This window comes from Eublepharis macularius, chromosome 18 (assembly GCF_028583425.1).
Source record: "Eublepharis macularius isolate TG4126 chromosome 18, MPM_Emac_v1.0, whole genome shotgun sequence".
NCBI classification, from domain to species: Eukaryota; Metazoa; Chordata; class Lepidosauria; order Squamata; family Eublepharidae; genus Eublepharis; species Eublepharis macularius.
Genome location: NC_072807.1, coordinates 13,507,983 through 13,531,407, shown reverse-complemented (window position 1 = coordinate 13,531,407; position 23,425 = coordinate 13,507,983). Strand labels below are relative to the sequence as shown.

At 44.3% G+C, this 23,425-nt stretch overlaps 1 protein-coding gene across 1 annotated transcript in view; it reads right to left on the bottom strand.

Moving 5' to 3' along the window:
• UACA (uveal autoantigen with coiled-coil domains and ankyrin repeats) overlaps positions 1-23,425 on the bottom strand; it is a 54,186-nt gene that overhangs the window by 21,370 nt on the left and 9,391 nt on the right. Inside the window, exon 2 of the mRNA XM_055002395.1 lies at positions 380-513. Coding sequence (XP_054858370.1) covers positions 380-513 — 134 coding nt within the window. The remainder of the gene's footprint in view (positions 1-379; positions 514-23,425) is intronic.

Genomic DNA, 23,425 nt, shown 5'->3' with positions numbered 1-23,425 from the left:
CTCTCAATCTTTCAATCTGAAGCTCAGCAGAAGAAACACGGATATCTGCAAAACACTTTTTAAACCAGAAACCTATCAAGCTACTTTAAAGGTTTATTGTATTAAGAAATACTGAGAGAAGTCTTCATGCGTGCGTTATAAAAACAGTTACTCTTTTTCCTATCTAGGCAGAAATAAACAGTGAGAGTTACAGAATGCATCATCAATTATCTTGCCAGCATATGCAGAGTTATAGCTTGTGCCAAACAGGCTGTTTTCAACTGCCTCCATTTAGAGGGGGCTTTCAAAAAGAGGTGGAATAGACCCCCACCCCCCCACCCATGCACACCCAGAAAAGAGTGCTTCCCCAGGACAGAAGTATCAACAGCTTTGTACTTACGCCGATCTCCCTTCCACATCCAATTTAGTGGGATTCACCCCCTTTTTTGAAAGAACAGATGCGATTTTCTCCACATCACCCCGCTCAGCTGCCTTCATTAACCGATCATCGTATTTGTTCCAGTCTGCAGTCAGCTGTTTGAGGAATACAGAGCAAGTGTATTTAGTGCTCAGTGAACGAAATCTAAAAGAAACACTGGGAAGTGACATCCCACAAGACGTTATTGATAAAGGGAAGGAAAAGCGTCCCACCTACATCTGCCATGCAGTTTAGAAGGGAATGCCCCTTAAAAGACAAAAACTCTGCTGAAAGATTCATAATAGAAGGTGATGGGTAATAAATATGGAAGGTTCTACCAACAAATCGAAAACCAGCATTGCTCATTGTTCAATTTTATAACTTGATTAAGAGGGAAAGTACTTAAGAAAAAACAAAAGGCAAATTAACTATCAAAGCACTGCACTCTGAAAAGCAAAAGTACACGTTTTTGCATCTCTCTCTGAATGTTCTTAAGGATAAAAGACAACTTCTAGAATTCTATATCCCTATACAAGGCAAGTCCTATTAAACCAGAGAGATATGCTGGAATATAAACCAGTACAATCAAAAGATCTTTTCCGAGTGTCCTCATGTGGATTGCTTGGAGGTCAGTCAGTCTCCTTGGTGCCTTCCTAGAAGGGAACTCTAGAAGGCCTTCTACAGCTGTCTGCATTTCTTCCTTTTTGACAACAAAAACTGGTTCCAAGCCAGACCAGGATTTCAGGCAGAAGTTTCCTCCTCACCCCATCCTCCTTTCTGTTAAGAACTTTGCAGATGTTTATTTAAATCAGAGGTTTTTCAAAGGATGGGGCTCACCTTTGATTAATGTGTTGGTTTTGAGACTCCCACCTCAAGCCCTCCGGGCTTATTTATACTTCAATATGAAGATGAGTAAGGAGCTTCCGGGCACAGAGGCATTTAGACCATATCACACCCTACTTTTGTTCAATGTGGACATTAAGCAGTAAGTAGGCTTTTCGTTTCACCAAGTATGTGTTTAGAGCTGGTGCACTGGTTAGTGTCTGACTCAGACCTGGACAATCAGGTTCAAATCCTCGTTCTGGCACAGAAGCTTGATGGGTGACCTTGGGCCTGTCACAATCTCATAACCTAACCTATCTCATTAGGTAGTTGTGGGGATAAGGCAGAGGAGGGGAGAATGAAGCAGCAAGCTGCTTTAAGCACCCACAATGAGGAAAAGCAGGAAATAAAATAACCAAATAAGCATGCTTTTCTCTGGACACGCACACAAAATCAATATACATGATCGCTGCCCGGCAGATGTACCCGGAACAATGTTTGGAAAGAGAACAGAAAGCGCCCCTGAGATATGGGGGAACTTCTTCCTTCCTTTCCTGTGTCCCACCACAAAGCAAATCAGCACCTTCGATGTATAATGTCCTGCTTTTGCATTAGTATTATGCAAAAGCAGAGATTGGATCTGCACCTTCTGCAGTTGGTCAGGACTGATAAACAGAAGAAACACTGAGGGATATTGTACCCGGACCATAGAGTTAAACCAGCCAATCAGGGTAAGTTTTAATACATCTTATCCCTACTGTGCTAATTTACTGTATACTTTGATATCAAGGAGTATTTTATTAAAAAAAAAAAAACACCTATGAACTGCAACTTTTCGAGCATTACCATCCATTCTACTATCTCAGTTTGCTGCACAGACAGACCAGGCCTTAGTTTTACTCAAGGATGGTCCCATCACTCCAACTTGATGCCTCCTCCGCAGGGCAGAGAAACCGAACTATCCAGGTCGCTGCATGCTCACAGGACTGCTCACAAATTTGCAGGAAAGATAATTTAATCCCAATGTGCAATTGAACAACAATTAAGTATGGTGGGGGGGGGGACAGCCCATTTGACCTGGGCCGTTTCCAGACGGCTTACCTTCTGCCACTCCATGCTGTAACGCCGTGGCTTGTGCTGGGGTGAACACAAAATATCGCGTTTTCTCGCGCGAGTTTTGCACGATGTTGTGCAAAACTTGCGCGAGAAAACACACTATTTCGCGTTTTCTCCGGCACGAGCCGCAACATTGCAGCATGGAGCGGCAGAAGGTAAGCCGTCTGGAAACAGCCCTGCTTAACAGTTTAATTGTTTCCTGTAGACTGTAGGGAGAAATCAGAATCAGAAGATACAGTCCTTATGGGCCAATTGTCCTAACCCTAATTCTGCCTCTCCAAAGCCAAAATACAGGGAAGGGTTTCATTTGGAGAAGAAAAGATGTTTCCGATGATTCTAATTAACTGCACTCCCCTCCTCTTAGCAGAGCTCTCCAGCTCACATTATCCTGGGGTGTGTGGGTGGGGTGTGTGTGTGTGTGTGTGTGTGTGAGAGACAGAGAGATAAGTAAATGAATAAATCTCTGAGGGGACAGAACGCACATGATTTCCAACCCTAAACTCCCTCCCACACTCTTGCCTACGGCACACAGCAGATAAGGTAAAATATCCCTTGCTATACTGTACAGATCTGACTAAGCGTTAGGAGGAGCAGCTCCCTGCTCACCTAACTTTGAATCTATGTAGTCAGGACAACAGCACGGGTAATACCGGACAGCAGAGGTTGCAGGAAAGGGGAGCTGGAAGCCCCAGGGAGCTCAGCAGGATTATGTGACTGCACTATGGGGGAGACTCATGGGAAGTTGAATAATTATCTAAAAATATTAAATAGCAAACGTTCTAGGTGCAGTGTAATAATAGGGAGCTGACGACTCTTCCCTCTGCCTCCTGATTAAGGAATTGTGCTGTATCTTCAACGGTATCTTCAGCCCACCCATTATGCTGCACTCTCTATAATATCCAAGTGCCCCAGCAGGACTCTGCTGCACACGTGGAAAGTTTTTGTAAAAACAGCAAAAAAAAAAGAAGCCAATGGAACTGTATATGATTACGCACAGGCTAATTCTGGCCTCTGCAGGATTATGGTGGCATGGGTGGGGGGGAGCCTTCTTTCATCTCACAGCCCTCCTAGGTCCTAGTCTTTGCCCTTTCTTTTCTAAATTCCTGCAAAGCACACAATTTGTCAACTAGAAAGAACCGCAAATGTGACAAAGTCCTTTTTATAGCCATAGGCATTAAAACATTCCATCGTTAAGGGACAAACTTGTTGATGCACTAGAGAAATAAGGGCTTAGGAGCCCCCTGTTTCGTCATAACTCTAACACAGGGGATGTAGGCATTTGCAAAGGGTCAGCAGGCCACGCTTGAACCTCTCCCCACCTGCTGCAAAAAGGTCTTCTGGGTCATGTAAGACATTTTCTTCCCCTTCTGTGCTCAAAAGACAGAACAGCGACCAGATTTTGAAGGGGGGGATTACCTCCGAATTCATTTGCAGGAAGAATAAGCAAGTGCAGGAAAGGTCAACCCTTCTCGCAAGTGCCCTCTTTTCTCCCCCTCTCCCACTACCTCAGCAAACAGAATTGGGACCACACATCTGCCCAAAAGGTTCAATTTCTCCCAAGGCTTACTTTAAGAGTTTTTTTTCAGGACGATGAAATCATAACACAAGTACACATTCACCAAAAAAATGAACACATTATTTCCTCCTCTGCCGTCTCCAAGCCTCTGCGAGTTCACGTTGCTAACAACCAGCCCAGGATTCTCGGTCGGAGTGGCCCGTTTCCATTAACAAGTGTTTCTATTTAATACCTGTACAGATCACAGACACCACCCTAGTACTTGCGCTGTATAGACTGAAAGATGTTTTCCAGCCCTCTTAAACGTTCTTCACATTTTTAACTCCAGAGGGAGGAATATTTTCTTTAGTGAAAAGCCTCATGTCCCCCATGCGCCGTCAAGAACCCATCGTTCACTATTTACTGACCCACATCATACATACATCGTAATCATAACAATGATCTCCTTCCAAAATGCAATCCCAACAGGCTGCACGCAGTGGATCGGTCAGAGTTAAGGCTCCCAGATTTTAGTTTTCAAAAGCCTTTCCATGTAAAGCTCTGCGATCTAGAAATACAGTCGTCTATTGGATAAAGCAGCTGTTAATAACGAACACTTTCCAAATTATTTGCGGAAGTAATCCTATCGCACATAAGCCATTGCCATTAAGACCACCAGGAAGGAACAATACATTCTGGAGCAAAGGTGGCTCTGCCCACAGGTTACCGAAGTTTGCCGCTACGTATGCAATACCTACTGTGTTTTTCAGAGCACAGGAAAACCAGCAACTCATCCTAGAGCTCCAAAGTCGGTGCTACTAAGAACAAACAATGCATTTGACATTCGGGAGCCCAGGAAGCAGCCGGAGTCCAAGCAGGCCCTTGGTTGTAAACTAGAACTTCCCCACCCTTCTATGTTCCACTTGGGCCATCCTTCTCTTAACTTGGATCCCCAGCCATGTTTCCTCCATCTTCAGGGTCTTCTTCAGACTTCATCACTGTCGGAAAGGCTGGACGGCTTTGCAAGACAGCCTCTGCCAAGCACGACCGTCGCTCCCGGTGTGCCTGCCAGCTGCTCTGGCTGCCCCTGCCTGGCACCCTACAGCAACATGGTTTTTGTTTCTGTACCGAGGACTGACTACTGCCGCATAGGCTCAGACACAGTAAATAATGCCCAGCTCCAAAATATCCTGTAAACAATATGCAGACAGTCGCACACCACTCCAGAGCTATTTTTTGGTTGCCCGGTACTTGATAGCCAAGTGACTGAAAGAAATAGCTAATAATACATTCATGCATGCTCATCTGTTGAGTAATAGATTACGGTTGCCGGCAGCCAGCAATGCAAGAATGCACAAACTGATCCGACCACCAGCGGGCGACACGCTCTGCCAACCAACCAAGGCAGCAAATAGGCTGTGCCTAATTAGCTTTGAACCAACACTTTCCTGGGTGCACCTCTCAGCCACTGCAGAAAAGGGCATTATAAATACCAACAGAACTGCTGTAACCGGTCTGCTACCAACAGCGTACAGCTGGCCGGGGCTCTGTGATCACCCGACTGTGCCTACCAAAGTTCCGACTACACAGCAAGAGGAATGCAAGAGTCTATTTTGAAAAAAGCATCTCAGAAGTTAATTTAGAAGATCCGCGTGCCTTTACTTTTTTAAAATAAAAAGAAATCTCTTTTTACAAGCGTGAGCCCCATTCTGAAAGCAAGCAGGTTTCAGCTTACTTCTGTTGCCAGGCTGTCTCCCGCGGGCTAGCTGAGAAGCCCCACGCAGGCTTGTCAAAATGTTAAACAGACAACGTAATGATTAATGGGGCTGGAGGTGCGGGGTCCTCTTTCCCGTTTTCAAATTTAAACAAGGAAGATGCGCTCTTCAGTGACTCCAATGACACAAGCTTGGGGTCATTTGGTAGGAAAGAGACAAATGTGATCCAAAAAATATGCTGGACCCCTCAGGATTGCTGGCAACGGGCTCAGGGCTGAAAATACAGTTTGCTGAGAAGGCCCTTCCTTGGAAAGCTGCAAAGAATTCCCAAACAGTCGTTCAGGGCCCTCTGGGGGAGACAGAGTGAAGGCCTATGGCAGGACAGTTCTTCAATTCCAGCCCCCCTCCTCTGAGGCTCAGCAACATTAATGTTTGTTTGTTTTTAAATGCTCATCTTCAGCCCCCAAAATGCTTGCCCAAATAAGGTTTTGTGTTGCTTCCAGGACATTTGGGCATTGTTTGAATATGCAAAGCTGGGAACAACTACTGACAGTTCCTCAATGGTTAGTCTCCCCACCTGGCATAGAACACAACCCTGGGAAACCATTCCACATGGTTCAGGTGTGAAGACAGATCTCAGATAGAGGCAGACATTCAAGTCTGGACTACTAAACTTGCACAGAACAGTTTTCTAAAACCTAGGTATATACTAATGTCCAAACACTGGCATTAAGATTCCTGCGTATTCGCAAAATGAAGTACTGGAGGCAAAAATGAACTGTTGACCTTGGATCTGCCGGCGCACATGGCTAATCATCCTCCGATTCTCTCTTTTGGCTTCTGTAAAATAGCAGGCGCAGTGGCTTATGAGTGGGGGTCATTTTGCACAATTAAAGGCATTTCCACTTCTTCCTGTACTTCAAAGCCACATCTCTGCTCTAACATTAGAGCGAACCCTCTTAAGAAGTACACATTCCAGGAAAGCAGCAGCAATCCAAGAAACTTCCCACATGAAAGCAACATTCTAGTAAAAATGAAACCAGGATGTGTAAAGAAATTTCATATAGCAAGTTAGATTACGTGGAATTCTGGCTGCAAGACAACTCAGGGTTTCTATTGCTAAAAGTTCAGGAAAAAATTAATTTGCTCCACGGTGATAAATAAAAATGTGTTCTTCTGACCTACTTTGAAGCATCAATTCCTCCACCCTCAGGCACCAGCTGCATTTTACATTTACCTTCATTGTTTTCAGAGAAAATCTAGTTTTTTCTGGAAAGAAGTTCTTCTATGCACCACTGGAGACTTGGAAGGGTTTTTTTTTTTTGTAAAGTGTCAATTAACAATGAAACCATCCAACTTTATCCTAATTACCACCCACTTGATGTATGCCCTTTGCAGCGGGCTTATATGGGGGAGCTAGCAATTAGGAGCACATACACAGTGGGCTCTCTCTTAACAGCTTTTCCACAGTTGACCACCATCACCGACCCATGTGCACAAAAGTGATGTGAGACGGTGGGTTCCCACAGAGAGGAGGGGCAACTGAGCAGAGAAGCTAGTAGGATCCCTCCCACTACAGCCAGTCAGGGCAAGGTGCCTTCACTGAGCTGTGAAAAAAGCAAGCCCTGGCTGCCTGGACAGAACTACTAACCATTTTCAATGTTATATTGGTCATTAGAAGTTTTACATCCTGCTCAGACCTTGCGACATATCACTAAATCATTCTAGACCCTATTCTTCCGTCGTATGGGCCTATGAGGAATTATCAGGCAAAGGAAACTGCAACTCTGTCAGCAAATCAGACCACCACCCCGTCTCCCAAGTCTCCCTTTCAGCTTTATAAGAACCAACACAACACTAGCAAAGCATCTTCCAAACAACACTGCAGGTGACAATGGGATTAAGACTGATGTGACTACTATAGTGATCTTGCAGGACTGTGAAACCCGCTGTCTGTTTCAGTTTTGCAGCCCGTTTTAAATTACTTTTAGCTATGTTATTTATTGTATATTGTATTGCGTTTTAATCAGGTTGTGATCCACTCTGAGCCTGCATTGCGGGGAGAGTGGACTATAAGACTAATACATACATACATACATACATACATAGTATAATAATAACTGTGCTTATATACCACTCTTCTAGACAGATTAGTGCCTCACCTGGAGCAGTGAACAAGTTAGTGTTATTGTTATCCCCACAATGCAGCTGGGGAGCCGAGGCTGAGGGGGGTGGCTTACCCAAGGCCACCTACTGAGCTCATGATAGTAGAGGGATTCAAACCACTAGAGTGCTGATTCGTAGCCAAACCACTTAACCGTGCTACACAGCAGCTCAATTATTGCTAGATTATAGCAATAATGGGGAAGGTGGTTTCATTCTGGTCAGAATATAGCTGGGTGTACATATCTTTCACATGCAGATCCTTAAGACAGTTCCTTAAAATAACCTGAAATTTCTAGGTGCTTTTTAAAAAAACAAAATGGACCAATACCGAGTGAAATACTGTAAATTCATTGTTTTTTTTTTAAATTAAGACTTAAAATGCAACATGTGAATCACGTGTACAAACCCTGGCTCAGTATAAATGCTGACACGAAGACAATAAGCGAATTGTTAAAAGAATCAGAGCTACAGATTGAAAGTTCTTAACAAATAAGAAAGTTTATTTCCAGCTTAAGAGTCCCTTCCAATCAAGAAGTGAGATTGGTGAACACTTGGGTTGGGCCTTTTAAGTTGGGGCCTGTAAAATCAGCTAGCTACCCTCTGAGATCTCATGTCTAAAGAAGGGAGAGCTCTGACTCTTGAAAGCTTATGCTCTGAAAATCTTGTTGGCCCCTAAGGTGCCACTGGACTCAAATCCTGCTGTTCTAGTGCACACCAACACAGATCCCCACCTAAAACTATCCTCTAAGATCTGATCAAATACACCATGTACCAATTTTACAAATATGTTACTTCAACTTGATTTTAAAGTTTAGTTGATACGGTTCTCACTGTACTGTTTTAGAGGACGGAAATCACCATGGGACATACACAGTTTGCAGTAGAAGTTGGCACATGTCAATGAGAAAGGGAAGGCTTGAACGTCCGTGAAAATTCTAGGATTGTTAAAGTTCAAGAACCGGAATGTATCTACAGAATACTCAATTGCCACATTCAGTGCAGATAAGTGTTTTGTATAAGCTTATAATGCATCTAACAAGCCCCTTAATACTTTAAAGGCTAAGCCACGCCAATTTAAGGATTAGAAGGGAGAGTATTTCATATCAAAGAGCAATGCACTACAGCAACCAGTGGTAAAGGCGGCTTTCAGGGTATGTCTCGTACCAAGAACATAGATTGTTCTTGCAGCTCGGGATGAAGGATGAAATGAAACAGGATGCTCTTAAATTAGCAGAGACAGCGGAAAGGGCATACAGCCACCGTGAACGCAGAGAATGAGAAGCTTGGGAGCTCTCCGTAATAAAGATTATTTATAGATTCTACTTTTAAGAGGTTTGGAATTGCACGAGCAGCAAGCCCAAACACAGGGTTTGAAGATCGGGACAAATTTCTTTTTATTTCATTCCACAAGGCTCCATTCTTGTCATGTTACATTGTGGGGAGAAAACAGTTAGGACCAAAGACTGGCTATTCTTAGCATCTCTACTCAGCCTATGAAAAAGACAACTGTATCCACCTTAAAAGGCTTTCATTCTCACTTGTTGATCAATGGAAAGTGACTCCCCTTGCCAAATGTGAAAAGAGAACAGGCTACCTCAGAATACTAACCCTCCAATAAAAAAAGGATGACTACAGAAGCACCATCTTGCATTTTCAAGACTTCTGAATAGCTCATAAAGCACCAACTTTGGCCTGCAACTGCTACCAGTTAAGGCAACATTTACACAATGCTATAATCAGGGCTTTTTTTTCTGGGAAAAGAGGTGGTGGAACTCAAGACCACACAATGACATCACTTTGGGTCAGCTGGAACAAGGGGGGAGTTTTTTAAAGTTTAAATCGCCCTCGGTGGCTGGTGGCCCCACCCCCTGATCTGCAGAGGGGAGTTTAGATTGCCCTCCATGCTGCAGAGCGGCGTGGAGGGCAATCTAAACTCCCCTCTGCCTGGAGATCAGGGGGCGGGGCCACCAGCCATGTGACCATTTTCAAGAGGTGCCGGAACTCTGTTCCACCGCGTTCCAGTTGAAAAAAAGCCCTGGCTATAATAATAATAATGACAACACTATTTGATTTATATACCACCCTTCAGGATAACTTAACACCCACTCGGAGCAGTTTACAAAGTATGTTGTTATTATCCCCACAACAGTCAGACTTCTTGGCAGCTACAACAACCATGACGGTACAAAAACATGATAGGGCCAACTCATTTGGTTGGTCACACCCTTGATTTGATTTTCTGTACAATGGCAGATGAATAATGTGATAGCAGTAGACATTTCTGCAAAGCCATGATCATATACCAACCACTACCTGCTCAGATTTAGACTGCACAAAGCTGTCCAGCTATGTCATTTTGAGATGGTGAGGGGGCTTCACCACTTGGAGAATTTCAGAAAATGTTGAAGCTATAGGGAAAAACAGTAGATGGGTTTTGGGGTGGGGGAGAACCACAGATGTTCCCAGAAAAAGTGGTTTTGGGGGAGATCACAGACATTTCCAGGAAAAGTGAAACAAACGAAACTACTTTCTTATCAAGCCTAATCCAACATTCACTTTCTTGGGCTTTGCACACTAAAGAGATATCTATGAAAGCCAAGAATATATCTGCAAGAATGAATTAACTTTAGCTTGCTGTCTTACACAGACAATTTATAGGCCAAGAAAGGGGATCTAGAGTTTATATCTGTGATAAGCCTCCAGTAGAAACTATTGAGCATTTCTTCCTTTTTTTGTGTCATTTATTCAGATCTGAGAAGAAAAATTTTGGATCCTCATTTGAATAAGAAGCCTTTTCGTTCTTCTAACTATCATTTAATAACTCTGTTAGAGGACCTGGATTTTAATATAACATTAGATGTGTGTAAATATATGCCTGCTGCAATTAAAACACAATTTGTTTTTAATGCATATTGAACAGCAATAACTTTTTAGTTATATTGCTGTCTTTTGCTGGTCGAATAGCCTATTGGCTCTAAGACCTAGATGGGATATATCAAGCCTAACATATTTCAAGCGTAACATATTTTAGTTCTTTAACAAAAAATGCATTGCTTATATATTTGCATATAAAATTATACCACTTCACATATTTTTACTTACAAATTCCATAAAAGTTTGTGCAAACTGCTACACCCTATGTTACCTTAGCACATATACCTTATTATTTGCCCTCTAATATAGGTCACATGCACACACATTTTGTAGTAAACAAAAGTACTGTTTGTACAGAAACTGTACCCAAATATGCTGCTAGTCCTACGGTGACTGTTTCAGACAGAAATAAACCTTTTAGCATTGAAAACATTCAATGCTTTTAATAACTTATTTGACACAGCATAAATTAAGTGGGCAAAATCACATTTAAACAATATATCCCTGTCTATACAACACAGCAATTACTCTGTAATGTTATATGAAGATGTTTATGTAAGATAATGTACTATATTTTGAGTTCTTAAAACTTTCTATTAGAAAGCATTCCACTAAAACCAAAAGAAAATATTGCACTGGAGTTTTCTTTCCGTCCCCCAGTGTTGCCCCGAAGTGCCAATTTTTCCACTGGAAAAAGAAAAAGGTGACATGAAAAAAAAAAGGTTTTGCGATCGAGAGGGAGTGGCTGGAGACTTGCTGGGAGTGGAGGGAGGCTGAGTGCATGGCTGGCCATGCCACATTTGTGACGGCAGCACCAGACTGCCCAGGGGATCTGCTGGCTGAGACATGCGAGGGCCAGGCATGCATTGAGGGGCTGCTTGGGTAGCTCACAGCTGCAGCTCATGGCCCCCCACCAGCACCCCTTCCCGTGTCCCCCCCCCCACCTGCAGGGGTGGTCTGGGGCACACCGCGAGGTCCCCCAGCCAGGCGGCCACCCTGCTGGTGAGTGCAGCTCATGCTCAGGCAGGTTGTGGTCCCCACCCTATCCACCAGGGGGTGCACCCACTGGCCAGTCCCGCGGAGTGCTCTGGGGCCATCCTGGTGGGTCCTTCCAGCAAGTCCCTTCCCTGCAAAGGGGCAGCTGCCCCACACACCCCTCACCTTTGCTGCACTTCGGAGGGGGTGTGTGTGCCCTGCCTACCACTCAGCCAGGCAGCTCCTCCCACCCATGCACAGAGCACCTCCTGGGATGGGTGCTTCTTTGGGCCATGGCACGCATGCTCTCAGGAGGATCTTTCTGCCACCGAGCACCTGCTCTCCACTGGGGAGCAGCATCTGCTGTTGTCACCGGGGGGACCACCTATGGGGGTGGGGGAGCTGATGGCCCAGCTGGGAGCATCAGGGCCTGCCCCAATGGCACCAGGGCTCCCCTTCACCTGGATGGCTTCCCCTTGGCCATGTGCCTCGATGCAGATGCCGTGACCATGAGGGCATGTGGTCCCCCTGCTCTCCAGGGGTGGGGGATGGTGATGTCAACGGGAGGCAGGGATCATGGCCCGCACATTGGCTGTGCCTTTGCTTGCCACTCGCATGCTTGTCATGGAGGCAGCGCAGCCACTGGGGGCTGCTGGCAGAGTTGTAAAGGAAACAGAGGGGCGTGCACCTCCTGCTGCAACCTCGCATGCCTTGCCAAGCACCGGGGGGGGGGGCACATGGAAGGTCTCAGGATTGTGCTGCCCACCTACATATACTTTGTATAACTGACACATGCGTTAATATGTTTATACATCATGTTTATAAGTTTAATAAAAACCCAAGATGATGACGTTTGCATAGTTTATGGGAATCTGACCGGACGTGAGGAAAGATAGATGAACATGTGAACAAATCCTGCCATAATCTTCAACATATTACATGAATGCTTTATGGACTTCAACAACATTTGTTTTTACAGAACCCCCCAAACTACCATGGGATTTAATAATAACAATAAAATAACATTCGATTTATATACTGCCCTTCAGGACAACTTAATGCCCACTCAGAGCGGTTTACAAAGTATGTCATTATTGTCCCCACAACAATCACCCTGTGAGGTGGGTGGGGCTGAGAGAACTCCGGAGAGCTGGGACTGACCCAAAGTTACCCAGCTGGCTACAAGCAAAGGAGTGGGGAATCAAACCTGGTTCTCCAGATTAGAGTCCCACCGCTCCTAACCACTACACCAAACTTAAGTTGGCAAGGAATATGTCTGAGTAATGAAAAATATCCCAAGCTACTCCCAAGTGATCACCAGAAACTATCAACTATGCAGCCCAGAGAAAAATCCTATGAAATAAAAGCTTTTTAAAAAAAGCTCAAAGTAGGTCTTTTCTATGATCTTTTCTGCATCTTCTATGGAATACACAAGGTACTCTGCACAGCGAGAGAGCTACCTCTGGCAGACCCCTGACACACATCACACAGAACCATTTAACAATGTTGGTTTAATACCAACTTCCTTTCAAGATAACAAATTGGCCAAATCTAACAAGAACGATTTGATAGTACAGAGAATGGAGAATTAAAGTGCTAGTGCTCCATGAGCAGTGGCTGTTAAATCTTGATACAGGTTTTGATTCCTTTGTTTCACCCAATTTTTCCAATGGAAGAACTGTAAATACAGGGGAATCTCTTGAAGAAAAAAAAAACTCTTACAAAATGTTTTCTCTTCTGGAACAGGGAGTTATTGACTTAAAATGTGTAGTATAAAGATTTATGTAAAGCAATCTACACCACCAGAAGTACACGGAATATATGCTCATTGTTTTAATGTGACTAATTTTGTTCATAGTAAATATCCTACAATGAATAGGATAACTATTGAAGAGTTTGGAGTTTTCAGTATTAAGTTTGACTCAATATCCAGTTATGATGCTAATCCTACTGTATGACAGTTTTGTCCCAATAACAGTCTTGCTGACTAGAAAAGTTGTTTTCTATTTTCAACTTTAATTTTTCCTCTTTCTTCCACAGCAAAAACTAAGGTCACGTAGCTTGCAGCTCTTTCTCAAGAACTGGGCATTTTCACAATACTGCTGATATAAAATTCCACAGATATGCCAAGTAATACAATTTTATATGATAAATTATAAATTATATATTTATGTTATTGAAGTAGTAAAAATAGGTCTGATAAAATACAATGCTTTCTTATTTTCATGTCCCCCAAAATAGCTACTTTCCAGTGTGGGGAGGTTGCTGTTTTTATTCCACAGCATCAAAAATTCCAGAAATGTTACATCCCTCGTCTCTCCAGCTTACTTGGTATTCCAGAGAGTTTCAAGCTGCATTTTCTGGCTAAAAAAATTGCCTGATTCTCCCCCTCCCCGCAAACTTATTTGTTTTTCTGGCTAAAAACTACGGCCCAATCCCCACCCCCAACATGTTATTTGTTTCAGTCTCACTTCTTCTTGCCTGCTGGCCTGGACAAGTCTTGGGCAGTACTAGCAATTCTTCTGCCAACAAACATCGGCATAAGTTTTCAAACCTCACAAGCATACAGACTGTATTTCAAAAGGTGTCAGCTGCCCAACCCTACCTATACCACATGTGGATAACCATGTGAGCAGAGTCAGTCCAGCCCTCAATCCAGACACACCTCTTTCTGCACATCAGTTTGTCTCTTGTTTAAATTGTAAGATTGGGCTGACTCAATAAATCTTTTTTACTCTGAAAGAGCTGATTTCCGTAAGGGCCATATTGCCTAACCTTGAATCATTGCCTAACCTTGAAAGCTTTGATTCACAAATACCCTAGTAATAGCAGAAGGCACCTCTATGTTGCTTTTGTTGATCTCTCTTCAGCTTTTGACTCCATCAACCGCTCAAGACTTTGGAGCAAACTGGCCAAAACAAATATTGATAGAAGACTCCTCAGGCTTTTGAGAGAACTACATTCTAAATTTCAGTTAGGTAAGAATGGATCCATATGGTTCCCTTATGGATTCCATTCCATTAAGAAAAGGCGTCAAACAAGGTTGCTTGCTGGCCCCGTTTTTGTTCAGTTTTTATATCAATGATTTTGTTCAGGTCATGAATTCTCAGAACTTCTTTTCCCCCTCATTGGCTGGTCAGAAAATCTCCGCTTTACTGTATGCCAATGACATTTACCAAATTGGTCTTAGAAGGTTGTCATCCAGCCTGACGGACTACTGTGATAGGAAGGAATGATGAATCAACTACAACAAAACAAAAAATTGTTGTCTTTGGCAACAACCGTCTTAGGCACAAATGGTCAGTTAACACCCACGAAATAGAGTAATGTTCCTCCTTTAAATACCTAGGCATAGTTTTCCAGGGGTTCCAGTCATGGGAGGCTCACCTTAATACTACTCTGTCAACTGTGCGACACACTATGGGTATTATTTTAAAATTCTTTTACTCAAAGGGTGCCCAATTAATCCCACTGGCACAGTGATAGTGTAACTTTTATATGAGGCAGAAATTTGGGGGTGGAATGAAATTTTTTTAAAGCAATTAGAAATTATCCAGAACACCCTTCTGAGGAAAATCTTGGGCCTCCCTCAGGGAACCCCCACATCTCACTTAAGACTGGAACATCAATTACATTGTGCATTGGAAGTTATTAAAATATTATGTGCATTGGAATATGATGTGCATTGGAAGTTATTAAAATATTATAAAAAGTTTGACAGCACCCTGGGTGACGATTTGGTAAAATACAGTTTCCAGTATTATAGTCCAGCAGCACCTTAAGACTAGCCAACTTTACCATAGTATAAGCTTTCAAGAATCACAGTTCTCTTCGTCAGATGCATGGAGGGTAAGAAGAAACTGGTCAGATATATAGGTGGTGAGGGATGGGATGGGGGAGTAGATGCAATCAGTAGCTTCTGATAATTGGATCAGTGCTACTGGACTCTTTGGCTTTGCTACTACAGACTAACACGGCTAACTCCTCTGGCAGTATTATAGTGACGTGAACCGGTGGTCTAAACTACTATCACCTATTTTACATCTGTATTCCCTGCCCTCTCTAGAGACAGAAAAGTACTGGGATTCAGGCAAAATATTGGAGTGGATTTTTGGTAAGGATGCTTTACGTGATGTTAGCCAGGTATGCCACTCCTAGGTTTAAGAAAAATAAATTTATTTCATGTTGCCTAGCTGATCTTTCTAACGTTCATTTAAGGAAGGCATTTACCCAAGTGCATTTCCAGTCCATGCTATCAGCATATACCCAGGGTAGATATCAAAAAACACCAGAAGCTCAGCGCCTTTGCCCTTGCGGTTCCAATGAGAGGGAAGACAATGTTTGCTATATTTTACACTGCCTCTTTTATGAACTCATGAGAAACAAATTTCTGAACCCACTCCTCACAAATTCCTCTGGTTCAGAGGAGGAATCCACAGAGCTTTTACTGGCTGATGCCATTCCAGATGTTACTTTTAAGGGGGCTGCTTTTATCTTTCTATCAACAAACATAAGGAAGAGACTAATCCCAGCTGCCCCTACAAGACTTTTAGCTTCCACACGCTAAATTATAAATATATTTTATTCCAGGTTTTATTGTATTTATTTGTACCGATTATTTCAAATTTTTATTAACTTAAATTTTGTTATGATGGACTGTCTAACTGCAACCGAAATTAATTGTGCTATTTGTATTTTGTTACGATGGCCTGTCTAACCTGTAATGAAATGTACTGTGCTGTGGGGTTCAGATGTTATGGCCCATGGCTACAACAATAAATATGTGTACTATTTGCACTGGCACAAGTTTTCAAACCTCACAAGCATACGGAATGTATTTCAAAAGGTGTCACCTGCCCAACCCTGCCTATACCACGTGTGGACAACCATGTGAGCAGTCAGTCCGGCCCTCAATCCAGACACACCTCTTTCTGCACATGGACATATTAGTAGTCTTGAGTTTCCACAACAAGCAGCAGCTACTGCTGCTAACTCAACTATGGGTTTCAAGTATGGGTTTCTCCAGCAGAACACATCTAGAGATCTTCCCCGATGGCACAAGACAGCCACATAAAAATGAGGGGTAGAAAGGGGGAGAGAAAGCTCTCAAGCCATCCTGTGTTCCTAAACATTAATCATGCGGCTCACATCAGGCACCCAGAAAAACTACTAAAATAAAAACCATTTTCTGGGCAGCATCTCCACAACAGCATTAAACAAGCACTGGTTTTCACTTAACAACCACAGCAGATTCATTAACTCTACACCATGTTTCAGCACTGCAGAGTCGAGCTGCGGGTGCATACGTGGCTGGCATAGCACATAACCAAAGATACTGAGCCCTAAAATTAAGTAGCCCCACAAAAAGATAAATCCCAGAGTTAGAACCAAACTGTAAGAGAGAAGTCATGATTTATCATTCCAGCATCTTGGTTCCCACAACACCTGACCAAATCCACCACCACCACCCCGCACATTTACAAGCAGGTCACAGAGGCCGAGTTTCCTTTTATTGTTGTAAACCTCCCCCCCTGCGCATTCAAAGGCTTGCTGTCACTCAACATGGAAGTCCTTTTTAGACGTCATGGCTAACTGCTCCAATTCCATGAAGTGGTTTAATTCTTTTTTAAAGCCACTTAAGTTGGAGGTTTTCACTACATCTGTGGCAGTAAATTCCACAACCTAACAACTTCCTTTTCCGTGTCTTTTATCTACTGTCTAATTTAACTGGGTGCTGAATGGGGGAGGGGGAGAAAAAGAGGATAGTCTCTTCCCACCACACATGCAGCGTCTTTTCTGTACAATAAAAAGCTCAAACTCCCGAGCATTCTCATAGGGGAAAAGCTCCAAACTTCTAGCTATTTCAGTTGTCTCTTTCTGTACTGTGCAGATATTTGAAACCTGAGCTTGCCAGAAGTGTGAACTGGGAAGGCACTGGGTACATCTGAGCCAGCATTTGCCCACACACCCTTGAATTCTGGGCTTGCCAAACGGCTGTTGGCTCTGTGAGTGCCGTGCCAGGAAAACCCGCAACAGCCTAGAATGCCCTTAGCAAGAACTTTAAGAGTGTGTGAAGGGCCTGTTAAGTTTTATTTATTTTACATCATTTATAGTCTGCCTTTTTCACTGAGACTCAAGGCAGATTACATAGTGTCTCTCTACAATCAGTATCAGAACATTTCAATATACAGGTAATTTGTCTGCTCATGGAATATGCCCGCTCTGTTTCAACCTTGTTAAATCTTTTTTTCATTCTTTCTCACTTTCTCTTTAAATCTCACTAGAAAAAAGGTAAAGGTAGTCCCCTGTGCAAGCACCGAGTCATTACTGACCCATGGGGGGACGTCGCACCATGATGTTTTCTTGGCAGACTTTTAACGGGGTGGTTTGCCATTGCCTTCCCCAGTAATCTACACTTTACCCCCAGGAAACTGGGTACTCATTTTACCAACCTCGGAAGGACGGAAGGCTGAGTCAACCTTGAGCCGGCTATTTGAACCCAGCTTCCGCCAGGATCGAACTCAGGTCGAGAGCAGAGCTTGGGCTAAAGTACTGCAGCTTACCACTCTGCGCCACGGGGCCCTTCTAAATCTCACTAAGGGATGTGGAAATAGGCTGTGCCTTTGCTCATCCCAAGGCGAGGTACCATCCTTCAGAAAATTCCATTGTGATTTCCAGAAGTTCTATGGTCTCCTGGAATATGAAATGGCAGACGACATGGAGATGAGAGGTAATCAATGCAAAAGGAATAAGAAGTTAATACGTGCATTTTACTCATGGTGGTACTGCATGCTGGAGAAGCTAATAATTGTGAGGCCAGGAAAAAAAATGGATGCAACAGAAGCAAACACGCAAAGATGGAAATCAAAACAGAAGCATTATATGCTACACTGAAGCAGAAATCACTCAGTGGAACCAAAGTATGACACACTCATGAAGAACAAGTTGTTGAGTTTGTGTGTACTCCAACAGATGACAAAAAACCAGCTATGCAAGAAATCATTACACTGAAAGCTCAAGGAACAGCCTTAGCACAATATACTTCACGGCAAGATTTCAGGCTTGTGATATATTGTAATGGTTTTTGCCTATGGCAAATAACTCCAATTTGCCAACACCTACCTTTTGATTATACCAAAACAGTAACTGCATTCCAAAAATGTGTGCCTGGACTAGGCAGAGATCACAATTATCTTGGTAATGCAGATGAGCCACAAGAGTACTTTGGCACAGCATCCAATTACACTATTGAAGAAAAAGGTGCAAAATCCAGCTAGAATTTAATTTATTAGATTCATATTCCTCCCTCCCTACACCAGCAGGCTCAGGGCAGATCACAATATACACACAAATTTAAAATTACATAGATAATTCGTATAATTCATACAATTTAAAACTACAAATTATAAAACATCCAAAGGTTAAAATGCACACACATATATATGTATACACATATACACAGCGGCACGATAAAATAACTATATATATACATACCCTTTAGTCAGCACTAGAGCATTAGGGAATATTCAACAGATAGAGGATGTTACCAGTGGGGAGGGCACAACCCGTACTTAACCAGACAGGAGGAGCTTCACCTAGCATCAACCACAGGCCTGGCGGAGCAGCTCTGTCTTACAGGCCCGGTGGAGAGATGATAAGTCCTGCCAGGCCCTGGTCTCATTAGACAGAGCATTCCACCAGGCTGGGGCCAGGGCCGAAAAAGCCCTAGCCCTGGTCAATGCCAGGCGGGCCTCCCTGGGGCCAGGGACCTTCAACAGATGTTTACCATTAGAGCGAAGAGGCCTCCGGGGTTCATATGGGGAGAGGCGGTCTGGCAGATACGCTGGTCCCAGGCCACATAGGGCTTTATAGGTTAACACCAAAACCTTGAACCTGATTCGGTACTCCACCGGTAACCAGTGCAGCTGACGCAATTCCAGAGTTATATGCGCACATCTTGGCGTTCCTGTGATGACCCGCGCCACTGCATTCTGCACCAGCTGTAACCATCAGATCAGGTTCAAGGGAAGCCCAGCATAGAGCGTGTTACAGTAGTCTAACCTAGAGGTGACCATTGCCTGGGCCACTGTAGTCAAGTCGCGGGACAAAAGGGGCAAGCTGCCTGGTCTGTCGAAGGTAGAAAAAAGAAGACTTGGCAACTGCGGTGACCTGGGCCCCCATGATCAGGGAGGCATCCAGGATCACCCCCAGGCTCCTAACTCTCGAGGCCAGTATAAGCACTGCCCCATCGAGTATAGGAAGCCGAGGTCCCGAATCTATGTTTCTGCGACTCAAGTATAGGATCTCCATCTTCGCAGGGTTTAGTTTCAGCCGACTTTGCCTCAACCATCCAGCCACTGTTTCAAAATCATGCTCCAGAATGGGCCTTTGGACACTTACCGTGAAGGGTCCTTCTCCTCTGAGGACAGGAGGACATCTGTGGGTGTTTCCCACCGTCCTATCAGGGAAGCAGGAAGTTGAAACTTCTTCCTCTTGTAGGTGGGACCACCCCCTGGTCTTCAGTTCGGGTGACTCCCCTCAGCAGTGTTGACTCCTTCATATAAACTGTAATCTATAACTATATCAACTTGTTAATAACTGAAAACAGAGAAGATAAAACACAACGTGCCAAAGAGTGGCAACTAGGAACAGATGAAAAATCACACATACAGAGAATCACAGTGGGATCAGAAAATACTGGTATGAGGTCGGTGGTCTTGATAGTAGACGAAGATCCTGGGAGGGCCAGATGTCCTCCTGTCCTCAGAGGAGAAGGACCCTTCACGGTAAGTGTCCAAAGGCCCATTCTCCCTCTGAGGCAGGAGGACATCTGTGGGTGCTCCCAAAGCAGTCCTTCATCGACCGGGCGGGATCGTATCTTCGTCTTCGACCACATGTTGTAGAACTCTCCGACCGAAGGCCGCGTCTGCCGACGCGTACGTGTGCAGTTGATAGTGTTTAATGAACGTGGATATAGTTGTCCAGGTGGCAGCTTTGCAGATGTCGTCAATCAATGCGTTACGTCTGAGCGCTGCGTTGGTGGCTGCACTCCTCGCTGAATGTGCTGTAATTCCCGGAGGGATGTCCAGCTTGAGGGCTTTGTAGGCTTCCCGAATGCACAACTTGATGTTATAGGCGATGGCCGAGGACGACATGCGCTGACCTAGTTTTGGCGGTGACACATTTATGAACAAGGAATCCGTCTGGCGAATCTTTTCAGTCTGTATTATGTAAGACTTAATGGCCCGACGGACATCCAAATTGTGCCACTCTCTTTCCCTGGGATGACTAGGGTTGGGGCAAAAGGACGGCAGGTTGATCTCCTGTGCCCGATGGAAGGTGGAGTAAGCCTTTGGTAAGAAGGACGGATCAGTCCGTAACACCACCTTCTCCTTGTGGAAGATGCACAGATCTGGCCTAATAGACAGAGCGCCAAGCTCCGATATCCTGCGCGCCGAAGTTATTGCCACCAGGAAAATGGTTTTAAGTCTCAGCCATTTCAGAGCAATGTCCTTGATAGGCTCAAATGGCGGCTTGGTGAGTGCTGATAACACGACGTTCAGACGCCAGGTCGGGAAACGATGCACCACTGGAGGGTTGAGCAGGGTGGCCCCTCTGAGAAATCTCTTGATGTGTTGATGAGACGCGAGGGGAATGCCGTCAATCTCCTGAACGACAGTACCAATTGCCGCTATTTGTTTTCTCAGTGTCGCTGGTCGTAGTCCCCTGTCTAGCCCCTCCTGCAGAAAACCCAGGACGGAATTTAGAGAGGGACCTAGGGAATCCACCCCCTTATGTCGGCACCATCTGTGGAAAGCTTTCCATGCACAATTGTAGACCCTGATTGTGGAGCCTTTTCTGGAAGCCAGGATGGTATCTATGATCTTTGGCGCGTAGCCCTGTCGCTGGAGACGTCGCCTCTCAATTTCCACCCTGTCAGTGACCACCATTCTGGGTGGGGATGACAGATAGGGCCCTGGTGCAACAGATCCGCGGATATTGGCAGACGTACCGGGGATGCCACTGACATCAATCGTAGATCGGAAAACCAGGGACGCCTGGGCCACCACGGTGCCACTAGAATCACAGTTGCCCCTTGCTCCCGGATCCGTTGAAGTAGCTTGGGTATCGTCGATAACGGCGGGAAGGCGTATAGAAGGGTCCTTGGCCATGGGCATGTGAGAGCGTCTACTCCCTCTGCTCTGGGATGGAAGAACCTTGAGTAAAATCTCGGTAACTGAGCGTTCTGATGAGAGGCGAACAAGTCTACCTTCGGAGTTCCGAAGTAGTCCGTCAGTAGGAGAAAGACGTCCCTCTTGAGGGTCCACTCTCCCGGGTGCAGGGTCTCCCTGCTCAGCCAGTCTGCCCGGGTGTTGAGAGTTCCCCAGATGTGCTCTGCTCGAATGGAAGAGAGGTTTCTCTCCGCCCATATCAGGATCTGGTTGGCTTCTCTTTGGAGACCTGATGACCTGGTCCCTCCCTGTTTGTTGATGTATGCTTTGGTAGCTATATTGTCCGTGCGGATCAAGACGTGGCAGCGAAAGATCTGTCCGCCGAAGTGATGCAATGCCCTCAGGACAGCCTTCATCTCTAGGACATTTATAGGGAGTTTCCTCTCCTTCTCTGACCAGCGTCCTTGGACTGGGATCCCGTCTAGGATCGCGCCCCATCCCAACAGGCTGGCGTCCGTGAAAATCTGCGTCGGATGATGCAATAGAAAACTCTTGCCCTGGCCGAGGTTTGAGTCCTTGGTCCACCAGAGAAGACTTTCTCTCTCCAAGATACGGACAGAAGTAAGGTAAAGGATAGAAAAAGAAAGTGAAAGTATAGGTAGCAGAGCTAACCTAAACTAGAACTGCTCTCCCCTGAGGCAGGAAAAGAACTGAAGACCAGGGGGTGGTCCCACCTACAAGAGGAAGAAGTTTCAACTTCCTGCCTCCCTGATAGGACGGTGGGAAACACCCACAGATGTCCTCCTGCCTCAGAGGGAGAACATCTGAGGCCGATCCAGGCCGGCCGTCCATCAACAGGTATATCTGGGTGTCATCTGCGTATTGGTGACACCCAAGCCCGAAACATCGCACCAACTGGGTGAGGGGGGCGCATATAATTTAGCACATTCTTTTCTACAATAAATCGTTAAAGAAACGTTTTTAAATCGAAGTGGAGAAATGTTGAAAATTTAGACTTCAGATTCTGTGTGGTCTAGTTCATTCACTTGTATTAATTAGAAATAATTGTTTTATAAGCTTTCTATAGTTCACATTAAAAAAATTATCTATCCAACCATAAGGATTTGTTGGAGAGCGCTTCCTCAATATATGGTTGACTGTTTTCCAAAACTGGAATTCTGGGGGGGAAATCATCTGTATAATTGAAATGATGGTAAATTATAAGCTTCAGCTAGACCCATCATATGTTAGAAAGCTAGAGTGAGCCAATTGTTTTGTTTTAATTCAATTTGGAATGTCCTGATACTAACCAAAACTTCAATGGCTTAGTCATGGCATCAGTCCTTTCAGAACTATTAAAGAAGTGTGTTGTGTTGAAACCACTAATCTTACTGAACAGATACAAGAAAGATGTAAGAACACATAAACAGACATTGATTTTTGTAGATACTTTTTCTCTGATGTTATTTCATTTTTCATGTTTTATTTCCATAACGGAATTCAAAGAAAAAGGTTACTAGCCAATCAGACAAGAGGAAAATTTACTTACATATACAGGGGGGGAAAGCTGTCTGGCCCTGAGAATGAAGTAAAACCCTTTTTAGCTAGTTTCCTGAGAGAGTCAAGAGAATTTTCTTTGAACATGAAAAAAAAAGTAAGTCCCCGAAAGAGACTATTTGAGGGCTGCTTTTCA